The following is a 19,104-nucleotide window of genomic DNA, read 5'->3' as shown; positions in this document are numbered from 1 at the left end:
GCGAATTCTGGCACCTAAAATCGATCCCTTTCAACATTATTATTCATGATGTCTTACTCGTTAACAATCCGAAGTATAACTTGATTAACATTTGCCAGTTATACGATAACAATTTTTCAGTTCAGTTCAACAAACACACCTGCACAGTTAAGAACTTAGTTGATGACATTATCATAACTGGTAATCGATGTGGTAACACTTACAAAGTAAGTTTGACTAATCAACCTATTGCACCTGTTTGATTTGTAGCTTCTAAAATCTTGTTGTGGCATAAAAGGTTGAACAACTTGAATTTCAAATTCATCGCTCCTCTGAGTAATCATGATCTTGTAACTGGTCTGCCTACAATTGGTTTCTCAAAAGATAAAATTTGTTCAGCATGTCAGTTTGGTAAACAAGTAAGACTGTAAGATCTTCGTTCAAAAACAAGGGAAAACAAGGGTAGTAAATTTTCCACCAGATGCTTAGAATTGATGCATATGAATCTTTTTGGTCCTATACCAGTCATGAGTTTATGGGGAATGAAATACACCTCGATAATTATTGATGATTTTTCAAGATTTACTTGGGTTATTTTTCTTAAATCCAAAGACCAAACTGTTGCACAACTGATTAAGCTTTTCAAAAGATTTCTAAATGAAAAAATCAGTTGGAATTGACAGAATAAGGTATGAACGAGGGACTGAATTTGTCAACCAAAATCTTTCTCAATTTTTAGAAAATATTGGAATTAGGCATGAGTTCTCAGCAGCTAGAACACCGCAGCAAAACGGAGTAGCTGAAATAAGAAATCGAACTCTTAAAGAAGTAGCTAGAACAATGCTTGATTATTCCAGTATATCTCAAAGATTTTGGGCAGAAGCAGTAAACACAGCGTGTTATACTCAGAACAGATCAATGATTAATAAAAATCATTTGAAAACACCATATGAGATCTGGCATGGACAGAAAAGTGTGGTATCCTACTTCAGAATATTTGGCTGCAGATGTTTTATTCATAATAATCGCAAAAATCATTTGATGTTAAATCCGCCGAAGGAATATTTCTGGATTATTAATTAATTAGAAAGTCTTATAGAGTGTTTAATAAGTGTACGTTAAATGTAGAAGAATCAATTCATTTGTATTTGATGAATCTTCTCTAACTGATAAGCCAACTGATCCAATTGAGCTAACTGATCTCTGTATAGAAATCAATTTGGAGGATGATAGTGAAGAAGAAGTTCACATCAATCGAAACATCCTTCAAACACCAGAACCAAAAATAGTGGATCAAACAGCTGAACATGAAGTTGTTCCTAACAATCAGTTGGTGGGACAACGCGATGACACTCAAATGCCAACTGAAACAGCTGCAATTCAAGCTGAAAGAAAATGTTGAGTTACAAACTGAAACAGTTGCTGAAATCGATCCAAATATTTCCAACTACAGATGGAACAAATCGCATTCACAAGAATTGGTGATAGGTAATCCATCTGATGCGGTAAGAACTAGAAATCGAATGTTCAATTTATTTGTACATTCAGCATTTGTTTCTCAATTTGAACCAAAGAAAACTGATGAAGCTCTAAATGATCCTAACTGGTTAAATGCTATGTAAGAATAGCTGAATGAGTTTACCCATTACAATGTATGGACTTTAGTTCCAAGACCACTTTCAAAATCCATTATAGGTATAAAATGGGTTTACAGAAACAAACTGAACGAAGATGGTTCAGTTGTGCGCAACAAAGCAAGGTTAATGGCACGAGGATATAGACAAGAAGAAGGAATTGATTATGATAAGACATATGCACCACTTTCACGAATGGAAACAATAAGAATATTTCTCGCCTATGCCTCTTTCAAAGACTTCAAGGTATACCAAATGAATGTCAAAAATGCATTCCTAAATGGTCAGTTACAGGGAGAAGTCTATGTCGAACAACCATCAGGTTTTGTAAATCACTATTTTCCTGATTATGCTTATCATTTGAACAAAGCATTGTATGGACTCAAACAAGCTCCCAGAGCTTGGTATGAGACATTATCAAAAAATTTAACTGATCATGAATTTACAGTTGGAACAGTTGATAAAACTTTGTTTAAATTTACAAAGAACAATCATATTTTACTTGTACAAATTTTTGTTGATAATATTATTTTTGGGTCAACTAATCCCAAATTGTGCAAGAAATTTGCTAAGTTTAATGCATGATAAGTTCAAGATGAGCATGATGGGTGAACTGACATTCATTCTTGATCTGCAAGTGAAGCAATTATAAAATAGTATATTTATCAATCAAACAAAATATACGAAAGAACTGCTTAAGAAGTTTGGCATTGAAACATATTCAGCTGCAAATACTCCAATGAGTTCTTCAATCAAATTAAAGAAAGATGAAGATGGCATATCAGTTGAGACGACACTTTACAGAGGTTTAATATGTTTTTTACTTTACCTAACTACTAGTCGTCCTGATATTTGTATTTGCTATTTGCATGTGTGCTAGAGTTCAAGCTCATCCTAAACGATCCCATTATTCAGCTGCCAAATGTATATTGAAATATCGTAAAGGCACACAAAATGTGGGCTTATGGTATGCTAAAGACTCATCTTTCAATTTAGTTGGCTATTCATGTAACGTCCCGAAAATGTGAAGGTCCACGCGAACCACATGCATGCAAGTTATTAAATTCTTTTTGTATTTCAATTAATTATTTTAATTGTATAAATTAATTATGTTGTGCATGTTGACATGTTTAAAATATATTTTTCCTCAGGGTTGCACTAAAATGTATTTTTAAAGGTTATTCGAGTTGCGATCGAGGAACAGAGACCGATGGCTGAAAAATAGAAAATGTTTTTATTAAATAATTATTTTTAATTATTTGAAATATGATTTATGTTTTTTCTTATCTTTGAAAATAAGGGGCTTTGAGGTAATTTTATGCGCCGAGACATAAATTTTATCGGTGTGGGATTTTCAACAAAAACACGAACGTGTTGGCAACCCGGCTAATAAATTCACAAACTTTTCTACTCAAAATAATTCTTAATATTTAATTAAACACTAGTAGGCTATATGGGCCTAATTAAAATTGTTAATGGGCCTAAGCTAGCAATTAGATTTTGATTATTATTTTGATTAATATTTAAAACTAAAAACCTACCCTTAACCATACCAAACCCCACGCCCACCTCCCCAATACAATCAAAACTCTCCCCTTCACACAAGTCACGGTGGCACACACATCAAAAATTGAAGGAAAGGCATCGAATTGCTAGAGTTTTCAAAACCGTCGTCGTTCTTTAATCGTCAACGATTATTCGTGCGTAAAATACGCAAAGGCACGCCATATTATTTTCTTCAAACATCTATCACACCATAGTAATTGTTTAAGCATATTTTGAATGAAAACATGGCACAAAATTTTTATTTTCGTAACAATTCACATGCATGTTCTAAACTCTTGAGTTTTGGTTCCAAAATCATGTTTTATGTAGTTTAAGGGGCTGCCATGAATTAGGATTTGTTCAAGCATATTTTTACATGAGTTAGGGTCCTAGAAACATGACCAACAAGCTGCACAACATGATAGAATAAAAGCTGGAACCATCGGGTATCTTAAGTGATTAAGGGGCTCGGTTTATGGGCATGAAGGCTGGGCTTGGTCTCGACATGGGGCCAAGGCGAGCTAGGGTCTGTTATAGGTTAAGGGAAGAGTCCTAGCAATGCTAGGACTCGAGAACAGGGCTGGGGAGGACTCCCACCCGAGAAGCTTCAAGGGGATGCGCTGGTGTGTCCTGCTGTGCAGGGAGTAGGTGGCTCGGCCAGGGAGCTTTGGGCTAGGCTAGGCTAAGTCCTTAGAGTCCTAAGAGGGTGCACAAGGGTCTGGGCAGGGGCTGGTGCGGCGGGGTGGCTGCTGGCTCGAGATGAAACATGAGAACGTGAGAAGCAATATACGAGCGAGGTTACTTTGCTGTTTTGGTGGCTCGCTGCGTGGGTTCCAGGGCTTGGGCTGGTCAGGGCTGGGTCTGGGCGTGGTCCAGGGTTGGTTAGGGTCAGGTTCGGTCGATGGTTAACCAGCTGGAACGGTTCTATGTAACGCCCCGAAAATTTAAAGGTCCACACGAACCACATGCATATAATTTATTAAATTCTTTGTGTATTTTAATTAAATGTTTTAATTGCATAAATTAATTATGTGGTGCATATTTGCATTTTTAAAATATATTTTTCTACATAGTTGCATTAAAATATATTTTTAAAGGATATTCAAGTTGCGATCGAGGAACGGAGACCGATGGCTGAAAAATAAAAAATGTCTTTATTAAATAATTGTTTTTAATTATTTAAAATATGAGTGTTGCTTTTTCATATTTTTGAAAATAAAGGGTTTTGAGGTGATTTTATAAGCCGGGACGTAAATTTTATCGATGTTGGTTTTTCAATAAAAATGCGAGCTTTTTGGCAACCCGGCTAATAAATTTACAAATTTATTTAAATAAAAACTTTGATAATATTTTATTAAATCCTAATTAAGACTAATGGGCTTAAGTTAGAGGCTTAATATGCCTAAAGCCTTGTTAGTATTTAATTAGTATTTAAAAGGCTAAAACCCTACACTCATTATTCACGCCTCCCTCTCCCAAAATTCAGAAACTCTCCCCAAAAACCCTTCAGCACACATGGAACACACACCCCACAAAGTAAAGGGATTTTTGAAGGGTTCAAGGAAAATCTAGCCAAGGTTTTACTCCGTTCTTCGTCGTCAACGTTAATTCGTGCGTATAAAATGTAAAGGCACACCATACATCTCCTTTTCTCATCCATCATATCATAATATTGTTTTAAATATTGTATGCATGAAGAACATGAACTTATTTTCTGTATTTTCTGATTTATTGCATGCACAAGAGGTAAACTCATGCTTCTATGATTTAAATTCATGTTTTATATTGTGAAGATGCTGCCATGATCTTAGGTGATGAACAAGTGATGTTTATGCATGATTCAAAGTCCTAACACACACCTTAAACACCAAAGTCGAAAGAAACAAGCAACAAAGCAGGAGCCGAATTTTCTGTCATGGGGTTCAAGGGGTTCGGCTTTCACGTGAAGGGGCTGGTTGGGTCTTGGCTCGGGGTCAGGGCTAGCCAGGGATGGGGTTGAGTTGAGGGAAGAGTCCTAGCCATGCTAGGACTCGAACCAAGGGCTTGGGAAGGAGTCCTAGCCTGCTAGGACTCCCACCCGAGTAACGCGCAGCGCATGCGCAGGAAGTGGGAGGCTTCCAGGGGCTTGGGGCTCGGTCTGTGGTTCAAAGGCCGGGCTAAGGTGATGCACTAGAATCCTAGGATGGTGCACGGGTGGTTGTTTCAGGGGCTGGGCTCGCTGGTAGAGGCCTAGACGCAAAATCGTAGAGTCCTATCACAATAGGAGTTCTCGGCCAGCTCTTGCATGGGGTTGGGGACTTTGTTTCTGGGTTTTGGGATGGTTTCTAAGTGGTCTAAGGGTCCAGTAGGGTACTCTAGGATGTTGGTCAGGGTTTGGATCAACATGGTTCTCGGGTGACTCAAGGAAATCGAAAGATGGCTCGGGGTCGAAGTTTAGGTGTCATAGTAGGGTTTCTAAACTAGAATAAATTGAAAAAACGGCTCACGGGGGGTTGAGTCGTGGTTCATAAGGGCTAAAATAATATAAAAAGACTAAATTTTGAACTTATAAATTTTATATTAAAGTTTGGGATTTTTCGGGATTAAAACACCGTCAAAACAATTAATTAAATATAAATGAAAAAGTCAAATCTTTAGGCTAAATAAAATTATGGGAAAATTAATTTAGGCTTAAATAGTTATTTGGGACATGTTAGAGTCAATAAATTCAAGAAAAGTCATAATCGAGGAATTTTAGGTCTAGGGGTAAAACGGTCTTTTTACACCTAAAAATTAGTAAACGTCATGGCAGTGCTCTACATGCTATTTTTATGATATTATGATTGTTTTTAAATGTTTATGAAATGTTCATGATTAAATTATGATTTTTAAATATCTATGGGATTTTTATGATTTAAGGTGTTTAGATTCACTAGGTGTGATGGATGCAGGTGAGTTTGAGGGAGGTCTTGATGGATGATTTGACTGGACTGAAGGTGCTTACAACCCGAGGACCAGCGCTTCTACTTTTTTGCATTTATGATTCATGATTTTCGTTAAAGATTTTAATACTATTTATTTATGCTTTTGAGAGATTTTTGAGAGGTTTAGTAGGGGCTATACTTTTCAAATTTATTGCTTTTTAGGTTGGTAAAACAATTGACAATTTCATGTTTTGACGTTCCCCTTTGGTATTTAAAATTCTAGTTGGTTGACGTTTATTTTTTTAAAGTGGTGCAAAATATTTTATACAAATATTTTCAAGGACGTTGAGAGTTCGGCCTAGTGGGTAGGCTTTAAAAAAAATTAATACTTTTAAAGCAATAAAAAGGACAGACGTTTCATCCTAGTTGGGTTAGGAATCCTAGAAGTGCATGGTGACTCACGCACACACACACGCATAACGTGGGTCAAGTTTCAGCAGGGTTTGGGTGAGCTAGGGCTAGGTTCTATGGGCTGGACTTGGTCAGGAGGGTGCCTAGGTGGGTTGGCTCAGGTTTGGCTTGAGATGGCTCGACCATGGCTCGAGTAAATTGGGAGATGGCTCGGTGTGTTCAATAATGTGTCAAATTCAAAAATTAGAAGATTAAAATTGGAAATATGGGTCCACGGGTGTGGTTCATGGCTCACAAAGGTATTTTAGGTAATAAAAATGTTATTTTTAAAGTTTGGGATCAAAATAATGAGTTTGGAATTTATCCGGGATTTAATTGCCTCACGAAACGTTAATTAAATAATTAATTGAAACGCCTAGAATTAAGTTTAATAAAATTATGAAAAATTATATTTAAGCTCAAATAATTATTAAAAGTCTAAGTTTTTAATTTGAGAATTTTATAGTAAGGTTTGGTTTAATTCGTGATTAAAATGCATTAATACGTAATATTTAAATATTAATTTAAAAGTCCTCGATTTAAGCAAAATAAAAATATGAGAAAATTCATGTAAGCTTAAATAATTATTTGGGATATTTTAGAGTCGATGATATTAAGAAAATGTCAAAAGCGTGAAATTTTACGTCTAGGGATAAAACGGTCATTTTACACACGAAATTAGTAAACGTCATGGCAGTGCTCTGAATGCTATTTTATATGCTAATATGTTTATTTTAAATGTTTAGGATTTTTATATATTAAAATGTTTATTTCAAAAGTTTATGGATTTTGATGATGAAACGATAACGTTAAAAGATATGTTGCATGCTTGGTTTTAAAGAAAATCGTTATATGCATGTTTAAATTTTATAAAGTGATGAGAATATGAAACGTTGAAGGAAGTGGAGTAATTATGACTAATACGATGATATGTTGGAGATATCCTGAGGGTGACGGTCCCAGTGGGAGCCCGATGATCGTATTTCCTTGGATACGAATACGAATACGATGATATGTTAATACGTAAGGCTAAAGCTCAGTTGACGAGTGAGAGTGTCGCAGATGCCCCCGTCGTCCAGTACTGTGGTTACATGTAGATGGGTCCATCGTCCAATATGTAGACGAACACGAAAGTCACAAATTCAACTAAAGGAAAAAGGAATACGTATATCTTGATGTTAATATGTGTATGAATATGTTGAGGATGATATGAAAATGTTTATAAAAATGTTTATGTTTTGAAGGTTATGCATGTCATGAAAATGTTATTTTTACGTAAAAGTATTTTCACTGTTGCGTGGTTTTATACATATTATTTGGTATCAAGAATATGATGTGTTGAGTCTTTAAACTCACTAAGTGTGATTGATGCAGATGAGTATGATAATATTGTTGAGGGAGGCTTGGATGCCTGATCTGACTGGACAGGAGGTGCACATGACCCGAGGACCAGTGCTTCCACTTTTCTGCATTTATGTTTATGTTTATGTTAAAGGATTTTTAAGACTTTCTTTTTATGTTTTGAGTTGTTTTTGAGAGGTTTAATATGGGCTATACTTTTCAAATTTATCGCTTTTTAGGTTTGGTAAAACGTTTAAAGATTTCATATTTTGACGATTTCCTTTGATTTTTCAAATATTAGTTGGTTGTCTTATTTTAAAAATGGTGCAAAAATATTTTAGATATTTTTATGGGTTTTCGGCCGAAGGTTAGGAAATAAAAAAAATTTCTAGTACTTTTAAAGCAAAATGAATAGCAGACATTTCAATTCAGAAGCAGATTATGCATGATGTAAACTCGAACGAAAAAGTACCAGTGGATCATATCAGTTTCTAGGAGACAGACTGATTTCATGGTTCAGCAAGAAGAAAACATCCATAGCAACTTCCACAACTGAAGTATAATATCTAGCTGCTGGAAGCTGATGTGCTCTACTGCTCTGGATTCAGCAACAACTGAAAGACTATAGAGTCGTCGCAGAAGAATCACCAATCTTTTTTGACAATATGAGCACAATTGGGATTACATGTAATCCAGTTCTTCACTCTAGGACTAAGCTTATTGATGTCAGACATCACTTCATCAGAGATCATGCTCTCAAGAAGGGAGATCAGACTGGAGTACATCTCAACTGAACAACAAGCACCAATTATATTCACCAAGCCATTACCCGAGACTAAGTTTTCTTACTTTCACAATATTATTGGCTTAATTGATTTGTCTTAGTCTTGTTAACATTGTTGAATGCTAATTTGTTGTCAAGTTTGAAGGAAAGAAATAAAGCAGTAAAAGGAAAAACAGCTCGAATAAAAATAAAAATTTCATTGATAAAAGCGGGCTGCTATTACATTATTTATTTCTTTTTCTACAGCATCCCGCCAGAAGGACATCCACACGACTAACCTTCCGATAGTAGTCCTCATGAAGTCTTCTGAGAAGGCAACCCTTTCCAGAACCTTCTGCTCCTTGAGGAGCATCAAAAGTGGACACCTTCATCTGTGAAGATGTCTGCTGTATGAGCAACGTAGAGGCGCCACCTATACTTGTTTTTAGTTTCCACTCGTTTCCTTGTGGAAACTAGTCCCTCCTCTCGGAAGGAGTCCAGTTTGTCCAGGTAGACGGCGTCTTCTCAAAGACACTGTCTTCAATCTTGTTCTTCAAAGCTGCCTCAATCGACAACTTGAACTCCTCCGCTAGGTCAAGATGCTGAGAACTGCTATCTCTGTCCATCTACTGTTGCCTTGTGTCTAACTAATTCATTCTTATTTATGGACTCAAAACCATATGAAAAGGCGCAATTATTTTTTTGACAGGAGAATATGAAGAGACTTCTGTCAACAAGCGACGATTCATCTTCCAATGATGAGATCATTTAATATTTAATGCATCCATTTAGGGGGAATGTCGAATTAAAATTAGTTAACTGATAAGACAACTATGAGTTGGTCTTAAACTGAACTGATTTACTTTTCAACTGATCATTCAGTTCCCGACCTAATTGATCTTATCGCATACGTTAACTGATTATTGATTCAGTTGAAGTTCCAGAGTAAATTTCTTGACGTTCAAAATTTTTTATTTCAATATTCATATCAAGTACACGCGTCTTTATTCAAATAAATATTGGACTACCACGTGTCAAAATTTGAACAGTCACAAACATAAATAATTGTGCCGCCTCAATTCAGTTCACTTTACTTACTCTATCTCTCAAATATTCAAAATCTCAGAGAATTTTTTTTTTGCAGGAAAATCAGCGAAAAAGGCAAGCCAAATCCTAGCTCTCCTTCTCAACGTTGTGGCTATTGATTTTGATTCAGTCCTCTTTGTTTCCGATGAGGCTATAAGGAACATATTTCAGAAGTTGGACTCTGTAAGATTGAAGAAATTCTTAGGTTTGGCACCCAAGTGATTTATCCAAAAGAAATCCAAGAGATTTATACCAACAGTACTATTTATGATTACGACAAGATTGTCATTGAAACACCCCACTCCAATGACAATAACATTTAAAAGAAATGACATACGCGGAAGCCTTAACATTGAAAAGGGAAAGAACAATATACCATATGTATCATAAACATTTTTCAAAACTAGTATGCCTAACCATTCACAAAATATCATCCAAAATAAATCCAAAAGCCAACACAAATTTTTCTCATCATTCATTTGCAAAATACAAAATTATTAACACTTCCAATGTTTAATATACCCCAAAATAAAAGTTTCATGACAAAAGTTCAAAAGTTTCCCTTTCCATGAGCCATATGACTTCTTCCGCCTCGGACAATCCATTTCATTCTTTTTTATCACCTGCATCACATGACATTAACTGGAATGAGATAAAACTCAGTAAGCAGAAAGCTATACATAACAAGTACATATACATTGGCTTGGCTTGAAACATGGCTATAGCAATGGCAATTAAATAATGAATCAATGGCAATGAACAATGAATGATATCATCTTCAATTAACAATAGGTAGCAAATTAATATAGATGGTATTTCATGGCATGAATTAAAGAAAAGAAAATGATAGTTCTGTGACGTGTGACCCGTGGATAGTATCTCTTTGATATATAAATATATCAAAACTGTGAGAGATACTCATAATCATGTGATTGGCCAATGACATGCATGAATTGCTATCATTCCTCGGCTTTAATCATAGGAAATTTCATTGAGGCATTTTCACAAACACTTGGTGGAAACAATGAAATATTAGCTCATTTGTCAATGAAGTCAATGATAATCTTTGAACAATAAATACATAACAACATAAATAACAAGTAATTACCAATGAAAGGAGCTAATTATCAATAAACATGGCTTATATACATATATATCATGTGAGCATTTGAAATGAAGCTTCTACTTACAACCCACAAGCAAATGATGGTTATGATGATCTTGAATGCTTCCTACAACAATAAACACAATAATAACCAACAATCATCAACATTAATATAAGAAATCAACAATTCAACTTAACCCTTCATCACTTAAAAACCTTCCAATTCTAAGAATATAAAAGTCTTACCTTAAAACTTGGAAACTTAGTGAATAAAGCTAAGAAATTTACTTAAATCCTTGACTTGAAGTAAAGAAATGTTGGAGAGAAAATTTGAGGGAAGTAAGCTTAGAACCGATGGAGAGGAAGGGAAAAGGAGAGAAGTGTGGAGAAGTATCTAGAAATGGGTATATAAGCCTTCCAATCCATAAAAAAAGTGTTTTATTTTTTTTATACAGGATGCCGGACGCATATGCGCGACTTTTCGGGAGCATATGTGCGGCCCTGTTCTGCCCTTCCGGCGCATATGCGCGAGTTCTGGCGCATATGCGCGCCACATTCTGTCGAAAAACTCATTTTTAGCTTTCGAATTTGCAAAAGTGGTCGACATGAAAGTTGTAGCTCTATGTGTTTTCTTGCATCTCCAATTGGCCTCATGTCATTTGAAGGTCTGAGAAAAAAATTATGCTCATTCTCCAAACATGTGTCAGTGCAGGAACAACGATACACACGACACACTTCGGGCCACTTTTGGCTCGTCTTCCCTAATGATTTGAACAAAACTCAGAGCATGAAAGTTATAGCCTTATATCTTATCTTTCTAATGAAAGTGGCCTCATATCAATTGGATCAATATACAAAACATTATACTAAAAATCACAACTACTGCCACATTTTTCATACCGTTTCTGCACTTCAATTTCCTATTTGACTCAAAATCAACTTTCTATTCTACCTATTCATTTCCTTAATCATCACCAAATATGAACATAATACCAAAACAATAATCATAAACAATGACCATATTTTAACCATTCCAGATAATCTCAACCATCAACCATATCAATATCCATTACAATAATAAACCATGAATATCCAATAACCATATTTCATAAACACCCAACCAAAAATAATATCATAAACAATAAAATGCTAAAAGATTGGGATATTACAATCTCCCCTCCTTATAACAATTTTGTCCCCGAAATTTGCTTACCGTCAAATAAATTCGGAAAACGATGTTTCATCTCCTCTTCCGGTTCCCATGTTGCCTCTTCAATAACATGATTCCTCCAAAGAACTTTGACAAGGCCAATTTCTTTATTCCTCAACACTTTAACTTTGTGATCAAGAATTTGAACCGGAATTTCCTCGTAGCTTAGGTTAGGCAAAAGATCCAATGACTCGTACCGAAGGACATGAGATTGATTAGCAATATACTTACGAAGCATAGAAACATGTTGTGAACTCGATCCAAGTCCGGTGGTAATGCAAGACGATAGGCTCGATCTCCAATCTTATCAAGAATTTCAAATTACCCAATATATCGAGGACATAACTTACCTTTCTTGCCAAATCGCATAACTCCCTTGAGAGGAGCTATTTTGATAAATACATGATCACCAACCTCAAATGCCAAAGGCCGCCGACGAACATCAGCATAACTCTTCTGTCTAGACTGAGCTGTCTTCATTCTTTCTTGGATCAATGCCACAACATCTATTGTTTGTTGAACCAACTCTGGGCCCAACATCTTTCTTTCACCTACCTCTTCCCAATACAAAGGAACTTTCTTCCGTATAAAGCTTCATAAGGTGCCATGCCGATTGAAGACTGGAAACTGTTATTATATGTGAACTCTACCAAAGGCAACTTAAAATCCCAACTTCCCGGGAAATCAATCGTGCAAGCTCTTAACATATCCTCCAAAATTTGGATTACCCTTTCTGATTGACCGTCGCTTTGAGGATGGTATGCAGTACTCCCAAGGCTCGATGCAAACTCTTCCAAAACTCTGATATAAACCTTGGATCACGATCAGAAACTATCGATACCGGTATTCCATGAAGTTTCACAATCTCTTGAATATAAGCCTCGGCATACTGATTCATAGAATACGTCGTCTTGACAGGAAGAAAATGAGATGACTTGGTCAATCGATCCACGATCACCCAAATAGAATTGAAGCCCTTCTGCGTCCTTGGTAACCCAACAACAAAATCAATAGTTACGTGCTCTCACTTCCATTGCGGTATAGGCAAGGATTGCAACAATCTTGCCGGTCTTTGGTGCTCAATCTTAACCTGTTGACAGGTTAGACATTCAGAAACAAATAACATGATATCTTTCTTCATACCTGGCCACCAGTAAAGACGTCAAAGGTCTTGGTACATCTTGGTACTACCGGGATGTACAGAATATGGCACTGTATGAGCTTCAAGAAGTACCTCTTTAGTCTTTCCGAATGTCATCCCCCAACGGAACACATATTTTATCTCGAAAGGTCAGTAACCCATCACAATTCGACCCAAACTCAGAAACTCCTGTCAGATCGCTTTTCCTTTTCAACTCTAATAACTGAGCATCCGGCTATTGTTCCTTCAAAATTCGATCAAATAAGGTTGAGTGGAGAACAAATGCAGATAATCGAGCCACTGTACCTGGAGATACCAAAGTGATCTGATTTCTTTGCAAATCAAGCAACAAAGATTTAGAAATCATAGAACCCAATAAAGAACTCGACTTGCGACTCAAAGCATCCGCAACCACATTAGCTTTACCAGGATGATAGCTAATGGTGCAATCATAGTCTTTCACAAGTTCCAACCATCTCCGCTGCCGCATATTCAATTCCTTCTGCGAAAACAAATAACTCAAACTTTTGTGATCTGTAAATATTTCACATTTCTCACCATAAAGGTAGTGCCGCCAAATCTTTAAAGCAAAAACCACAGCCGCCAACTCCAAATCATGAGTGGGATAGTTCTTCTCATATTCCTTCAACTGACGAGAAGCATAAGCTATCACTTTCTCACGCTGCATCAATACAGCACCTAACCCCTGCTTGGAAGTATCTGTATATACAACAAAATCTTCAGTACCACAAGGAAGTACCAAAACAGGGGCAGAAGTCAACTTATCTTTCAATGTTTGAAACGCTTGTTGGCACTCAAGGGTCCATTCGAACTTGGTAGCTTTCCGTGTCAAATTTGTCAATGGCAAAGCTATCTTTGAAAAGTCGGCTATGAACCATCAGTAATACCCTGCCAAACCAAGAAAACTCCGTATCTCTGAAACTGTCTTTGGAATGGACCATTGCTTGATAGATTCAATCTTAGAAGGATCTACCAAAATTCCTTCTTTTGAAACAATATGGCCCAAAAATGCCATCTGCTCCAACCAGAACTCACATTTCTTTAACTTGGCATACAATTGCTTATCCCTTAATAGCTGCAACACAATCCTCAAATGCTCACGATGAAGTTCTCGTTTCTTTGAGTAGATCAGAATGTCATCAATAAAAACAATGACAAAAGTATCCAAATACGGCTTAAAGACACGATTCATCAAATCCATGAAAACTAAAAAGGAGCATTGGTTAGTCCAAATGACATCACCAAAAATTCATAATTGCCATACCTCGTTCTAAAAGCAGTCTTCGGTATGTCCTCTTTTTTCACCTTCAATTGATGATAACCAGACCGAAGGTCGATCTTCGAAAATATTGCTGCTCCTTGCAATTGATCAAAAAGATCAATAATACGTGGCAAAGGATATTTATTTTTCACTGTTACCTTGTTGAGTTCTCGGTAGTCAATACATAATCGCAATGATCCATCCTTCTTCTTCACGAACAAAACTGGAGCTCCCCACGGTGAGGAACTAGGTCGGATAAAACCTTTATCTAATAGCTCCTGAATTGAGTCTTCAATTCTTTCATTTCAATAGGAGCCATTCTGTATGGAGCTTTGGAAATTGGATATGTACCTGGAATTAAATCAATAACAAACTCCACCTCTCGATCAGGTGGTAATCCAGGCACATCATCAGCAAACACGTCAGGATAATCCTTAACCACAACAATATCCTGTAATTGCAAATTACTTTCCTTTTGCACATCAACCACTGAAGCTAGAAAACCCATAAAACCTTTGTGCAACAACTTATTAGCTTGAAGGCAAGAAATAATAGGAATACCCATCGAAGAGCCTAGACCAACAAACACATCACTATCATGGTCATCAGCTAAAAACTTCACTGTTTTGCCCACGCAATCGATCACCACACGATAAGCAAATAACCAATCCATACCCAATATAACATCAAATGCAACCATCGGAATAACAATAAGATTAGCAAACAATAATCTCGCACCCAATTGTACAGGACATGCCTTGATAATATTAGTGGGACAAATTTCATCCCCAGAGGGCAACACAATATTGAAGTGTAATGGCATAACAGTAGGTTCAACAGATATAGAATGCATAAACACTTCAGACATAAAAGAATGGGTTGCACCAGTGTCAATCAATGTAATTGCTTCTTTGCCATAGATTAAAAAATTACCTGATATAACAGAAGAATCAGGATTAACACTTTCCTTCGTCATAGCAAAAATTCTGCCTTGGACTTTTCCTTTGCCTGAGGAGAGAGGACATTTCAATGCCATGTGCCCCATCTCCTTGCATCTAAAACATCGTCCACTAGCCACCAAACATTCACCCTTGTGTGGCTTTCCACACTTGGGACACAACGGTCTCTCAGTAACAGAAGAAGGCATAGTAAGTTTATTACGCTGCTCCATTTTACCTTTACTTTTGTGGCCATCTCGTACATTTGCACTTGCACCTTGGCCTCTTGCTTGGAAAGCTTGCCTTCTTAGCTGCCTCTCTTTCTCGATCTCTTGCTCATCGTGCTCAGCGAGCAAGGCCCTCTCAACAATATCCTGGTATGTGACCACCTTAGACATATGCACATCTCTTCGAATCTCTGGCTTCAATCCACGAAGGAAGTGTTCACCTTTATCTTTATCATGCTCAGCAATAAAAGGAACAAAGACACATCCTTCTTCAAACTTCAGGGTGTACTCAGTAACAGACATAGCATCTTGCTTAATTCAAGAAATTCTTTCACCTTCTTGGCCTTGACTTCGCTCGAGAAATATTTGGCGTAGAATAAATCTTTAAACTCGTTCCACTTTAATTCTTGAACATTAACTGTCACCTTGGTGGCTTCCCACCAGATACGACCAGCTTTGACCAACATAAACACAGCACAACTTACCTTCTCTTGGTCAGTGAACTTCAAATAATCAAATATGGCTTCCAATGATTTGATCCATTCCAGAGCCATTAGTGGATCGGGACCACCGATAAACTCCGGAGGGTTAATACGTCTGAAACGATCATAAGCACCATCTTCAGAACTTTCCGTTCTGCCATGACCTCTTCCTTGGCCACGACCATGGGTCGTAGTTTGCATGCTCAATAACTGTTGAATTTGTTCGCCATGGACCTTTGCTTGCTCCTTCAATAACTTACTGAATTCATCTACCACCTTTGCAGTCTTATCAGGGGTCCTATCATCCTCTTCAATACTCTTTCTCTTGGGAGGCATATCCTACACATATGCTCACTTTAACATAGATAGGAAGAAATGATACATCAATGGCAATGAAATGGAATCAATGCTCAATGTTAAAATCAATAGATGCACGAAAACATATCGGATTGTCCTAGGTAGAAGAATTCATATATGGTCCGAAGAACTTTGGCTCTGATACCAATTGAAACACCTCACTCCTATTACAATAACATTTAAAAGAAATGACATACGCGGAAGCCTTAACATTGAAAAGGAAAAGAACAATATACCATATGTATCATAAATATTTTTCAAAACTAGTATGCCTAACCATTCACAAAATATCATCCAAAATAAATCCAAAAGCCAACACAAATTTTTCCCATCATTCATTTGCAAAATACAAAAATATTAACACTTCCAATGTTCAATATACCCCAAAATAAAAGTTTCATGACAAAAGTTCAAAAGTTTCCCTTTCCATGAGCCATATGACTTCTTCCGCCTCGGACAATCCATTTCATTACTTTTTATCACCTGCATCACATGACATTAACTGGAATGAGATAAAACTCAGTAAGCAGAAAGCTATACATAACAAGTACATATACATTGGCTTGGCTTGAAACATGGCTATAGCAATGTCAATTAAACAATGAATCAATGGCATTGAACAATGAATGATACCATCTTCAATTAAAATTAGGTAGCAAATTAATATAGATGGTATTTCATGGCATGAATTAAAGAAAAGAAAATGATAGTTCTGTGACGTGTGACCCGTGGATAGTATCTCTTTGATATATAAATATATCAAAACTGTGAGAGATACTCATAATCATGTGATTGGCCAATGACATGCATGAATTGCTATCATTCCTTGGCTTTAATCATAGAAAATTTCATTGAGGCGTTTTCACAAACACTTGGTGGAAACAATGAAATATTAGCTCCTTTGTCAATGAAGTCAATGATAATCTTTAAACAATGAATACATAACAACATAAATAACAAGTAATTACCAATGAAAGGAGTTAATTATCAACAAACATGGCTTATATACATATATATCATGTGAGTATTTGAAATGAAGCTTCTACTTACAACCTACAAGAAAATGATGGTTATGATGATCTTGAATGCTTCCTACAACAATAAACACAATAATAACCAACAATCATCAACATTAATCTAAGAAATCAACAATTCAACTTAACCCTTCATCACTTCAAACCCTTCCAATTCTAAGAATATAGAAGTCTTACCTTAAAACTTGGAAACTTAGTGAATGCTGCTAAGAAATTTACTTAAATCCTTGACTTGAAGTAAAGAAATGTTGGAGAGAAAATTTGAGGGAAGGAAGCTTAGAACCGATGGAGAGGAAGGGAAAAGGAGAGAAGTGTGGAGAAGTATCTAGAAATGGGTATATAAGCCTTCCAATCCATAAAAAAAGTGTTTTATTTTTTTTATACAGGATGTCGGGCGCATATGCGCGACTTTTTGGGAGCATATGTGCGGCCCTGTTCTGCCCTTCCGGCGCATATGCGCGAGTTCTGGCGCATTATGCGCGCCACATTCTGTCGAAAAACTCATTTTTAGCTTCCGAATTTGCAAAAGTGGTCGACATGAAAGTTGTAGCTCTATGTGTTTTCTTGCATCTCCAATTGGCCTCATGTCATTTGAAGGTCTGAGAAAAGAATTATGCTCATTCTCCAAACATGTGTCAGTGCAGGAACAACGATACACACGACACACTTCGGGCCACTTTTGGCTCGTCTTCCATAATGATTTGAACAAAACTCAGAGCATGAAAGTTATAGCCTTATATCTTATCTTTCTAATGGATGTGGCCTCATATCAATTGGATCAATATACAAAACATTATATTAAAAATCACAGCTACTGCCATATTTTCCATACCGTTTCTGCACTTCAATTTCCTATTTGACTCAAAATCAACTTTCTATTCTACCTATTCATTTCCTTAATCATCACCAACTATGAACATAATACCAAAACAATAACCATAAACAATCACCATATTTTAACTATTCCACATAATCTCAACCATCAACCATATCAATATCCATTACAATAATAAACCATGAATATCCAATAACCATATTTCATAAACACCCAACCAAAAATAACATCATAAACAATAAAATGCTAAAAGATTGGGATATTACAGTCATGACCATCAACAATCAGTCGCTGATCGTGGATGAAGACTATTTCAGCGATTTCTTTCAACTACCAACTGATGGCTTACCTAACTTCTCTGAGATAAAGCTATCTGATATTGAGGAGATGCAGACTTTATTGTCTACTGATGGGAGAAAGATCACGGTGTCTGATCCCAAAAAAGAGTTGAAGCCAGAGATACAACTGCTGACAGATATCGTCGCCAAGGGTGTTCTCGCCAAGGCAGGTTCATTTGCTGCCCTCACCCTTGAAAAATTCCAAGTTATGACAACAATAATGACGGAAGAAGATTAAACTTGTCTACCATTATTTTCAACATTCTGAAAAATGTGGTTCAATCTTCGAAGCAGTAGAATGGTTTCACTTTGCTGCTCCGCTATTTGCTGAAATATTCTGGTATGGTTGATGACTCAACTGAGAAGTCATCTAAGTTCAAGGTGTTCAATGCCAAAAATGTTCAGCCACTAAAGACAAAGTTGGACATTTCACTGGAGAAGTTCAACAAAATCA

At 36.5% G+C, this 19,104-nt stretch overlaps 1 protein-coding gene across 1 annotated transcript; it reads right to left on the bottom strand.

The window, feature by feature from the left end:
• Positions 1 to 13,336: 13,336 nt before the first annotated feature.
• LOC142525874 (uncharacterized) lies at positions 13,337 to 16,422 on the bottom strand. The gene is made up of 7 exons (XM_075630160.1): positions 15,940 to 16,422; positions 15,373 to 15,880; positions 14,819 to 15,060; positions 14,421 to 14,717; positions 14,152 to 14,295; positions 13,716 to 14,031; positions 13,337 to 13,401 (listed from the first exon to the last, which is right to left on the bottom strand). Exons 1-7 carry the CDS (start codon positions 16,420 to 16,422, stop codon positions 13,337 to 13,339), a joined length of 2,055 nt encoding a protein of 684 aa, XP_075486275.1.
• Positions 16,423 to 19,104: the final 2,682 nt, after the last annotated feature.

The sequence above is a fragment of the Primulina tabacum genome, chromosome 15, assembly GCF_025594145.1.
Source record: "Primulina tabacum isolate GXHZ01 chromosome 15, ASM2559414v2, whole genome shotgun sequence".
Taxonomy (NCBI): Eukaryota; Viridiplantae; Streptophyta; class Magnoliopsida; order Lamiales; family Gesneriaceae; genus Primulina; species Primulina tabacum.
This window is presented reverse-complemented; position numbering and strand designations above follow the sequence as displayed.

Coding starts and splice junctions, on each gene's coding strand:
- LOC142525874 (XM_075630160.1), bottom strand. CDS start 16,422: ATGCCTCCCAAGAGAAAGAGTATTGAAGAGGATGATAGGACCCCTGAT. Junction 15,061..15,372: donor TGATTCTTCTGTTATATCAG/GTAATTTTTTAA, acceptor TGGGCAAAACAG/TGAAGTTTTTAGCTGATGAC. Junction 14,296..14,420: donor ATGGCAATTATGAATTTTTG/GTGATGTCATTT, acceptor ATCTACTCAAAG/AAACGAGAACTTCATCGTGA.